This window comes from Pelobates fuscus, chromosome 10, assembly GCF_036172605.1.
Source record: "Pelobates fuscus isolate aPelFus1 chromosome 10, aPelFus1.pri, whole genome shotgun sequence".
In the NCBI taxonomy this organism is placed as follows: Eukaryota; Metazoa; Chordata; class Amphibia; order Anura; family Pelobatidae; genus Pelobates; species Pelobates fuscus.
In genome coordinates, this window is record NC_086326.1 from 54,111,960 (window position 1) to 54,124,035 (window position 12,076).

A 12,076-nucleotide genomic window follows, 5' to 3' on the forward strand; every position below is an offset into this window, starting at 1 on the left:
TGTGTGTGTCTGGACTCCGCAGTCTGTGTGTGTGTGTATGGACTCAGCAGTCTGTGTGTGTGTGTATGGACTCAGCAGTCTGTGTGTGTGTGTATGGACTCAGCAGTCTGTGTGTGTGTGTATGTGTGTGTCTCTGGACTCAGCAGTCTGTGTGTGTGTGTGTGTGTGTGTGTATGGACTCAGCAGTCTGTGTGTGTGTGTCTGGACTCAGCAGTCTGTGTGTGTGTGTCTGGACTCAGCAGTCTGTGTGTGTGTGTCTGGACTCCGCAGTCTGTGTGTGTGTGTATGGATTCAGCAGTCTGCGTATGTGTGTATGGACTCAGCAGTCTGTGTGTGTGTGTCTGTGTGTGTGTGTATGGACTCAGCAGTCTGTGTGTGTGTGTCTGGACTCAGCAGTCTGTGTGTGTGTGTCTGGACTCCGCAGTCTGTGTGTGTGTGTATGGACTCAGCAGTCTGTGTGTGTGTGTATGTGTGTGTCTCTGGACTCAGCAGTCTGTGTGTGTGTGTGTGTCTCTGGACTCAGCAGTCTGTGTGTGTGTGTGTGTCTGGACTCAGCAGTCTGTGTGTGTGTGTGTGTGTGTGTCTGGACTCAGCAGTCTGTGTGTGTGTGTGTGTGTGTGTGTCTGGACTCAGCAGTCTGTGTGTGTGTGTGTGTGTGTATGGACTCAGCAGTCTGTGTGTGTGTGTGTGTGTGTGTGCGTGTGTATGGACTCAGCAGTCTGTGTGTGTGTGTGTGCGTGTGTATGGACTCAGCAGTCTGTGTGTGTGTGCGTGTGTATGGACTCAGCAGTCTGTGTGTGTGTGTGCGTGTGTATGGACTCAGCAGCAGGGCCGCCATCAGGGCATGACAACCATAATGGTTGTCATGGGCCCAGCGGTCCTGGGGGGCCCCGAGCCAGAAGATGGCTGACCCCCAGCAACAGGTAGGCTTGATGGATGTGTGTGTGTGTGTGTATATGGACTCAGCAGTCTGTGTGTGTGTATGGACTCAGCAGTCTGTGTGTGTGTGTGTGTATGGACTCAGCAGTCTGTGTGTTTGTGTGTGTGTATGGACTCAGCAGTCTGTGTGTTTGTGTGTGTGTATGGACTCAGCAGTGTGTGTGTGTGTGTGTGTGTATGGACTCAGCAGCAGGGCCGCCATCAGGGCATGACAACCATAATGGTTGTCATGGGCCCAGCGGTCCTGGGGGGCCCCGAGCCAGAAGATGGCTGACCCCCAGCAACAGGTAGGCTTGATGGGTGTGTGTGTGTGTGTCTGGACTCAGCAGTCTGTGTGTGTGTGTGTGTCTGGACTCAGCAGTCTGTGTGTGTGTATGGACTCAGCAGTCTGTGTGTGTGTATGGACTCAGCAGTCTGTGTGTGTGTGTGTGTCTGGACTCAGCAGTCTGTGTGTGTGTATGGACTCAGCAGTCTGTGTGTGTGTGTGTGTGAGTATGGACTCAGCAGTCTGTGTGTGTGTGTGTGTGTGTGTATGGACTCAGCAGTCTGTGTGTGTGTGTGTGTGTGTGTGTATGGACTCAGCAGCAGGGCCGCCATCAGGGCATGACAACCATAATGGTTGTCATGGGCCCAGCGGTCCTGGGGGGCCCAGAGCCCCACATTCATTATGTGTATATGTGCACAGAGGACCCCCGCTACCTGTACAATGAAGAGGGGGCCCAGCAGCACACACTGTCCTCCTTTCCAGCTGCTCTCTGTTTAACTTTCCTGCAACCTGCGGCCGCCAGAGCGTTGCCACGGGTTACTATGGCAACGCTCCGTATTGAAATATACACAAATAAAAAAATAATACTCCCCTCCCCCATATTTTACACACACACACTGAATCCTCTCTGCACACTCTGCACTACACACACACACTACATTCACTAAACACACTCTGCACTACTCACACACACTACATTCACTAAACACACTTTGCTCTACACACACACACTACATTAATTATACACATTTTGCACCACACACACTACATTCACTATACACTCTCTGCACTCACTACAAACACTACATTCACTATACACTCTCTGCACTCACTACAAACACTACATTCACTATACACTCTCTGCACTCACTACAAACACTACATTCACTAAACACACTCTGCACTACACACACACTACATTCACTAAACACACTCTGCACTACACACACACTACATTCCCTATACACACACACACACACTACATTCACTATACACACGTTTCACTCACTACACACTTCATTTACTAAACACGCACGGCACTACACACACTACATTCACTAAACACACTTTGCACTCACTACAAACACACTACATTCACTACAAACACACTACATTCACTACAAAAACACACACTCTGCATTCATCTAATGCATGCATACAAACATTACATACATTACACAAAACTTACAATCTGCATCCACTATACACACTGCATCCATGACACACATACTGCATCCACTATACACACTGCATCCATGACACACATACTACATCCACTATACACACACACACTTCATCCTTGTGGGCAGACTCGGGGCTGGCCCTGGGGGCCCAGATCTTGAGCTGTGTCAGGGGCCCTAAAATTTCTGATGGCAGCCCTGCTCAGCAGTCTGTGTGTGTGTAAGGACTCAGCAGTCTCTGTGTGTGTCTGTGTGTGTGTATGGACTCAGCAGTCTGTGTGTGTGTGTGTGTGTGTGTATGGACTCCGCAGTCTGTGCGCGTGTATGGACTCAGATGTCTGTGTGTGTGTGTGTGTGTATGGACTCAGCAGTCTGTATGTCTGTGTGTGTGTGTGTATGGATTCAGCAGTCTGCGTATGTGTGTATGGATTCAGCAGTCTGCGTATGTGTGTATGGACTCAGCAGTCTGTGTGTGTGTGTCTGTGTGTGTGTGTATGGACTCAGCAGTCTGTGTGTGTGTGTGTATGGACTCAGCAGTCTGTGTGTGTGTGTATGGACTCAGCAGTCTGTGTGTGTGTGTATGGACTCAGCAGTCTGTGTGTGTGTGTATGGACTCAGCAGTCTGTGTGTGTGTGTGTGTATGGACTCAGCAGTCTGTGTGTGTGTGTGTATGGACTCAGCAGTCTGTGTGTGTGTGTGTATGGACTCAGCAGTCTGTGTGTGTATGGACTCAGCAGTCTGTGTGTGTGCGTATGGACTCAGCAGTCTGTGTGTGTGCGTATGGACTCAGCAGTCTGTGTGTACGTGTATAAATCAGCCTGTGTGCATTCAGCAACACCTGTGTGCATTCAGTAGTCTGTGTGCATTCAGAAATCTGTGTGTATGTACTCAGCAGTCTATCAATAATTAAACATTTTATTCCTGTGAGTTGTTGTGTAGAAAGGGCCCCAGTGCACTGCTTTGCCCGGGGGCCCTTAACGCTGTTAAGATGGTACTGCTTGTGTGTGTCAGTGAACTTCTATTTAGTGAGCATGTGTGTGTCAGTGAGCTTGTCTTTAGTGAGCTTGTGTGTGTCCCTGAACTTCTTTGTAGTGAGCCTTGTGTTTATACAAGTGAGTTTGTCTGTAGTACAGCATACAGTGTGTTAGTCAGAGTTTTGTCTGTCAGTAAGCCTATTTGCGCATGTCAGTGAGCTTGTGTGCTTACTGTACAATATATAAATATTGACTTGTAGAAATGGCATACATTTTTTTCCAGGGCTGCTTTGGATTCTCAGTTTGGCTCTGCCAGCGAGTGCGCTTTACAGCTGAGTCATCTGTGTGAGCTGCCGCACACTTTAGCCCTGTTACACACGTCTGGGAGCTGCTGTTGACAGGTACTAGTAGTCTAGAGATTGGGACATGGGGTATATGCTCAGCTATCTGTATAATCCTATAGTGCTGTTCTCTGTATAATACAGATCTGTGTGTGTATAATATCCCGGGATAGTCAGTGTTCCTGTATAGTGCTGCTCTCTGTCTTGGGATATTATACACAAACAGACCTGTATTATACAGAGAGCAGCACTATACAGGGAGCACTGACTGTCCTGGGATATTATACACACAGACATGTATTATACAGAGAGCAGCACTATACAGGGAGCACTGACTGTCCCAATTTATTATACACACAACCCTGTATTATACAGAGAGCAGCACTATACAGGGAGCACTGACTGTCCCAATTTATTATACACACAACCCTGTATTATACAGTGAGCAGCACTATACAGGGAGCACTGAATGTCCCAATTTATTATACACACAACCCTGTATTATACAGAGAGCACTGACTGTCCAGGGATATTATACACAGACAGTAATTGATAGCTGTGCTGCAAAATGTCCTTGGAATTTTTTTTTCAAATGTTGGCAACTATGGCACTGTATCAAAGGAAATGTGTTTGTTTTTTTAATAATCCCTGGTGGAAAATAATGAATCCTCCACCAGGGATTATAAAAACAAAAAACAAAAAAAAAAAAACACATTTTGTCGGGGGGCGGGGCTTAACATGCGGCAGTGGCGGGGTCAAATTGCAGCGAGGGTGGGGTTGAATGTGCCCCCCTACTTTTGTCCCTGGCCCACCCTGTGCCCCCCCTAAAATGAATCCTAGTGACGCCACTGACTTTAAGCAAAAAAAAAAAAAAAAAAGACTGGTTCATCCCCAGGTGTTTTAAAACGACAACTCCCATGATACTTTGTCATACTAAAAGTATGCAAAGCATCATGGGCGATATAGTTTTACAACATCTGGGGATCTACCTTTTGGACACCCCTGTTTTAAAAAATCAATACATGTAAAGCATCGTCAGCCATCCGAGAATGCTTATAATAAATTTTTTGTAAACTATATAATGTCTAAAACAAAAATTCACTGACCATTATGTTCGCATTCAGTTCTGTCACAAAACAGAACTGATTTTAAACGGATATCACCAAGACTTAGAACGCAACGGCAGTAGATATATACATATGTAATTTAAAGAAACAATTAAGCCTATGTTTACTTCCTGGGAACTCAATTTGCAGACCTTTGGAGAAGAGAGTATCACAATCAATTAAATAAGACAAATGCTGTATTCAATGTAATATAACTAAAGCAAGATGACAGATTGTGTATGAAATGTTTGGACTAAATAGACTTTGTTTGAAATCTCAAACTTTTGTGACAGTACTGTATTGGAACTTTTCCCATGCGCTAGTGGAGAGGTGAGTTATTTCACACTTTCAAAGTCTGACTTATGTTTAAATAGAGGAAACACACATATCATTGTTAAAACAGTCTTTAAAATAACACCACTAAAGTTAAATAAATAAAGCTTTACTATCCCTTGAAAACCTAACTTAATGTTCTCAAATACGAAATACAAGCAACTTAAGACGACCAGAGACTTCAATAGTTTTTTAAACTAGTATATTTAACAGATCTTCTCTTAAGGATAATCAGAAAACCCCTAACACGTTTAGCCAAGTAATAAACTACATCTGTAATGAACAAAGTATTTAATATATAAGAATAGACTTACCCAGAAGACAGAACCGCAATACTTATCCAGACTGTTAGACATGTTTATTCGTGGCTGAGCAGAATATCTGCTTCCAGTGACACTGTCACGAAACGTATGTCTGAAACAAACCGCGTTACATGTTTTGTGTAGTTTATGTCAGGAGCATTGCTATCACTGTGAATCAGCAGGTTAAAAGTCCCCCCTCACCCATATCATTCTACCTAAGTGCATCTCAGTTCAGGACTGTCCCAATCAAGAATCCAGTTAAATTTTAACCATTCTGGCATTTCATAACTCCGCTACTTTTATCCTGGAAGTCTCACTAGACAGATCCTAATTGTGTGGCAGAAGCTGTTTTTCCATGCTTTGATGATTTGTTTGAGGGACATTTCTTGTAATTGACTTTAATAAACCTTTCAATTAGCCCACGGAAATAACGTACACAGTCTCAATAATGAGTCCTGGTTTTAAGTAAGATATCCTGTAATATAATGTAATAATGCTGTTATGTTGCCATCGGTCTCTTGGCCATCTACCCTTGAATGACCCAACACTTCTTACCTGTAATGTAACCTCTCCAAAATAAAACAAGTAATCTTTCCTAAATTCTGTTTCTCAGTGTTTCTGAATTTCTTACTAATCCTTTAGGGAAGGGGTGCCGAAAAGTTAGATCACCAGATGGTTTCAAAACTACAACTTCCATTATGTTTTGTCATTCTAAATGCATTCTAAAGGCATGCAAAGAATCATGGAATTTGTAGTTTTACAACATCTACATTTTGGGCACCTCTCCTTCAAGTCATTACTTTTTCCCTCGTCAAAACTAAACATGCTTTGGTAAATTTGTTACTCTGCTACTTATAGCCATTTTTTTTAATCTGATTTTGCTACTTCCATCATAAGAATAGCACTCTAATCGTTCCATCTCATGTGCCAATGGTTTGAGTACCCCACATACTAATTTATCGAAAAACAATTGCTTCTAAGTTACCACCTAGACGAGAACAATTAGAACTTAAACGAAAACAAAGGCAAATGCTTATGCAACCAGGCCATGGCATTTCGCCTCTCAAGGGGTCACCCAGGCTGGTCAGCCCTCCCCCTTGCAAAATCATTGTTTACTGTGTTGCAATTTTTCTTACTTGTGGTGCGCGCTCCTTCAACGAGTCAGAATGTTGCTGTCAGGTTGCCATGGCAATGATCTGAGTCATTCCGACTGGGAGGAGGGTGTACTGTAGACTGCTAACCCTGGAGATGAAGATCGCATGCTGCTCCTCCGCTGGACCACCAAGGATCCTTCCAGCAGCCACTGGACTACCAGGGATCAAACTCCCTGCCTGCATAAACATAAGCAGAAGGGGAGATTTAATAATAAAAGTCAGAGATCTCCACACACACACACACACACACACAATCACACTTACATCTGTGTCGGACACTTTCATTTTAGGGGTGTGAGTGGGTGTGTGGTAGTAACTGGGCTGTTATGAGATATTTTAGGTGACTTACTAATAACAATGTATGTTAGGACAAAAACAATGTATCTTACTTACACAGACAGATTTATAAACACATATTTTTGTTTAAAGACACATTACTGTATGTATTATTGCTTTGGAGCTCTGTTATACACGCACCAACAATATGGAACTCCTAGAAATGATGAACATTAGGAGAGAAAAGAAAGACAGAGGGATTTGGGCCTAAACTAGGGTCTGTCCCTCCTAAATAGGGACACATGGAAGGTATACACATAGGCAACCCCACACACCGACACACCAGTCACCAATCACACTCTGCCATGACTACACAAAAGGGGAGGGGCACTTAATTGATTCTTGCACTGGGGCCCTGCGGTTTCTAGTTACACCCCTGTACATATTGCTGGTGGAGAAAATAAAGTGACATCCAAACCAACAATGCTACAATTGTGAACAAACAGGAGATAGGAATATGAACTAGAAATAATTAAAGAGGATTTTAGGTAGATTAAGAATTCTCGTCTATAAAGTAAAGTGAAAGTAATGTAGAATTGTTGGCAGAAGGAAATGTCCGAGTTAAACTAGGGTTAACGTGGAGTAATAAGATTTTCTGTGGGGGAGATATCGGAAGAATAACATACTCAAAATGCAATTGGGGTTAATTGTGGAATATAAAACGCAAGTTGAGCAATGAGCAGGATAAAGCAGAAGATGAGGAAAAAAAAAAACCAAAAGGTTAACATACATCTATAACAGCCATGCACATATAAAGAAATCCCACACACAAACTTTGAAATGTTTACAAGTATGTCTAGAAAATAAAGTAACTGATGCAAGAAAGGCTTGAGATGAAATACGGATATACTGGCAGAAGTACATTTGCAATGACAAAATGAGATGTTCTTGTGGGTGGACAAAGTGAGGAATATTTCCTACAATATTTCTTCTACAGTGTATTGGTCATAACCAATAAGCCTGTCTGTAAACATGATTTACTTTAATTTATACAACATGAATAGATTTTGAAACAGATATATTCAACACTTATTTGTATGAGCAATATCTATTGCGTTTATAACGGACTAGGAGACCCAGAATTAGATCAACACAAAATCAAATTTGTAATGCAAAGTGTCTTACTTTTCAAACCTATATTCCATAACAGGATGATATGATTCAACAGCCAATTAAGTATTCGTCATCTGAACTAATGTTTAAAAGTTAAATACAGTTTGTTAGATAACGAGAGCAAAGTTTAAAATCATTTAGAAAATTGCACCTCTAATAAAATAGTGATTAGTGTTGAAGAAAATGCTCATATAGACCAACCAATAAACATTTGACACTCCTGTTGATATGTACCATGTTTACCATGATGCCCAACTGTATGGTTATAAAAGAAAATTATTAAACAAAAAAAAAACAACAACAAACAGTAGGAGAGTCATATGTAAAAATATATATAGAAAATTTGGAGAGATATTGTTAGGATCACATTAACAAGATTTTAGAAACTATGCACAGAGCTTTATTCACAAAATCAAGATTAGAGAATTAAAAAGGAAAAGGCTAAAATGCCTGAAATGGAAATACGTTTACTTTATCAAATGCCAAACATGGGACAAAAATAACATGAATTATACATTTTAATTAAATGTCAAATTTTAACCCACTTTATATTTTATCGTCGTTGAGATGAAACAGGGAGCGGTTAATAGGTTAAAAGGCTTTAGAACCATACCAGTACATACACAAACAATTCTAGCAATTTCACTCACTACCTCCAGATTTTGAGGACCATCCCAATTCACAAGACCCTTCAAAGTTGTACAACAATCAATCCTAGGGTGTAGCGTAACTTCACCAAGATGGCGCCCGAAGTTACTTGTACAGGTTCTCAGAGTGGGTATCCTGGTTACAATTCATATTTTGACTGAACCCTCAGTCTACCATACAGCAAAGCATTAGTTATATATCGGGATGCAAAAACCTTAAGTAGAATCTCTTTCCCATTGACATATATAACACTTTCATTGTTCTGACTAAACCTCCTTTTTTGCTATTATATATTATTGACGCATATATTGAACAGAACTGTTGGTAATTGTACATCACTGGACATCTACTATACATAGTGTATATGGGGAGCAGATAAGAGCTGTAATAGCAAGGGCACTGAAGAGGAGACATTGTAATTAAAAGGGAATAGGACAAAAAGCAAGCAAACAAAATAAATACATTTTAATTTTTTTTTTACTCCAGGCACATTGACCGCTTTAATAGTTTGAAGTGGTCATGGTACTTTGAGTCTGCATGTGCAGCATTTTTCTATGATAGAAAAAGGTAAAATGGATACAGTGCCGGGAATTTTGGCAGCATTTGTTTTCTTTACATGTATCAAAAATTATTGTCTTTTTTACCAATCATCTTCACCACAAATGCTAATTTTCCGAAATATGGTTGCCCCTACATTGGCTTTAGACAAAGTAATAGATTCCCGATGTCTGCTTTTATTATACAGTTGTATATCAAAGGAAGTGTTCTCACAATACCCAAGGTACAAATGGTAAACATTCCATGCAGTGATCAACAGATGATCGGTGCTGATCTAGAACTTATCTGTGGTATAGGTTTATTATGCTGATCCCTTTCTATTGTGACAGTTCTGACAAGCCATTTTTACCGAAGGAATTACAGAAACTAAATCTTAACGCAGTCGTTTTGGTACAGAGACCCTGTCCTTGCAGCCTGACCTATGTCAGCATTGTTATTTCTGTGAAACAGCAATGTTTACATAGATCAGTTAGTGTGCTTCTAGTGGCGGTCAATCAGCTGAAAGAGGCACTTCCCAGTAAAGACTTTCAATAACTCAAAGCTTCACATGTGGTGGCATCACGCACAGCGTGACAATAGTAATTCTTGTCATAGAGAAGCATTGGGATAATGCTTCTATCAGAGAAGCATTCAACTGGCTGAGCATGCCAATTGCCTCATATGTGCCATATGCTACAATGCTTCTCTATGAGAAGCAATGAATTGACCCAAGATCATCATCAATTATCTCAGTGCATGCAGAGTGGCTGCTGTGAGGATATCAGCATGGTAATGAATTAAAGCTATAAAATTATTAGAACAAACAAAAGAAAAAAAAAAAAAAAACTCCAATACAATGTCGGCCTGAATTGACCGTTATGTCTGTTGCCAATTAAAAAATAAAAAAAATAAAATGACATTTAAAAGGAAACAGAGCATCACAGAACAAAGAGGCACACATTACATTTTTTATGTTTTATTTAAGGGTATAATTTTGCAAAAACGGATCGTACCCCTTTATTTTTCCAAGCTTTACATTCATATTGCAAAACACTGTTTATTAGAGATAAACAACAACTGTGGTGACAACGTATTCCTGTAATCCAACTGGCTGTAAACCTTCTATGTTTTCTATATCTCCTACAGGGAAGGGGTGGCCTCTCCTAATTATTAACGGATGAGCTGTTTGACTGTTAGATTATTTCTGCACATTGAACCCCCAGCCCTTGTTTATAGCACAAGAGAAAAGAGTTCACTTTCATGAAGCACGGCTGACCATTTAGTCATATCTCCCTTTTGTCCCAGTTGACGAGGGATGACACTGCATTTTTGTTGCATGTAGTTGTGTTTTGTTTTTTGTCTTTTTTTTTTATATATTATTTTCTATATATTATTTCATGGATGTTGTGGTTTATTAAACTTTAGTGACATAAGCAGAAATGCTCATATTATTAGTGGACACTTTTGTATTTGGACTGTTTCTTTTTAAATCCTCTGGTGTTACCCAGATATGTGAAAGACAAGATCTTTTCCAGAATACCACCAGTATACAGAAAGCAACACAAGCTACATCCTAATAAATCACCAAGTGTATGAAAAAAGATGCAGGCTAAGAACATTTTAAAGACTTATTGGATGTCAGCCCATCGTCAATCTAAAAAAAAAAAAAAAAAATTGAAAACACTTGTACCCAGACAGGCTTTCCTTAAAATAAAAAAATAAAATAAAAATTACATGGGACAAAATGTCCACATAGGTTTCTAATATAGATATGCATTATAACCTATTCACAAATCCTAGCTTTGCTGTATACAAGTTGGTTCTGGCCACTTCAGTGCCTTAATAAATGCAATCACTGAATGCACTACAAAAACTTCAAAAAGATGAAGTTGTTAAAGTGCCTACAGTGTTTCGTTAATGACAAAATGGATCCATCTTCGACCGATCTGACCTGATAATAGTCGACATCACCAAATCACGTTATACATCGACATTGAATGAGTCTTTAACAGTGTTCAGATTGGACATATTGGGTGTAATATACATGTGCATTTATTTCGTGTTCTCAATTTTTCCATGTTATGTTGTTATAACAGTACTTATTTGTACTTGATATTCTTTAATTAACAAGGCTTCATTAGTAGAAGTTTAGGGATGTAGTTTCCATAAGTCATTAAAAATCATATTTTTAGAGTTAATTCTGCTTATTCACAAGTCATTTAAGGCGTATTTTCCAAGTCTAAATTTTTGAATGTTAATATGTTCAAAATGTTTTTTAAAGATTGTATTGCTAAAAATCAAAAACTTTTAAAAGTGCTATCAGTAAATAACCAAATAGTAAGATTGTGTTCATATAAGCAGCATTTAAAATGATAATTCACCCAATTAATTAGAATATAGAATAATTTTATATATATACACATACACACACACATACACACACATACAAACACACACATACAAACACACACACACTGTCCTCAATCTTAAATCTATAATAGGTTGATCATATCGAATTATTTCAAAGCACATCTGCATTATTTTCCTTTCATTGTATATCAGGTGTCTTATTGAATGACTGCTTCACAGAAAAAAGACCACAGATGATGGCTGGTGCAGTCATTCAAGACTACACTGACATTTTATCAGTCTGCCAAAGACTCATGCTCAGTTCTTTAAATAAAATGAAATTAAAAGAATAGACATTCGTCACTTTAGCTTTTGTGGCCTGTGACTTCCTTTATGCTTAGCCGATATGCTGGTGTAGGCTGTCTAAACAGCTGTAAGCAGAAAACAAAATCATTTCCACATTCAAAAATTAAAAACAATTGTATCTTTATTAACAAA

At 39.9% G+C, this 12,076-nt stretch overlaps 1 protein-coding gene across 1 annotated transcript in view; it reads right to left on the reverse strand.

The window, feature by feature from the left end:
* ABCC2 (ATP binding cassette subfamily C member 2) overlaps positions 1-5,612 on the reverse strand; it is a 62,080-nt gene extending 56,468 nt beyond the window's left edge. The window contains exon 1 of the mRNA XM_063434151.1: positions 5,454-5,612. Within this exon, the coding sequence (XP_063290221.1) occupies positions 5,454-5,495 (42 nt within the window). The 5' untranslated portion in view covers positions 5,496-5,612. The remainder of the gene's footprint in view (positions 1-5,453) is intronic.
* Positions 5,613-12,076: the final 6,464 nt, after the last annotated feature.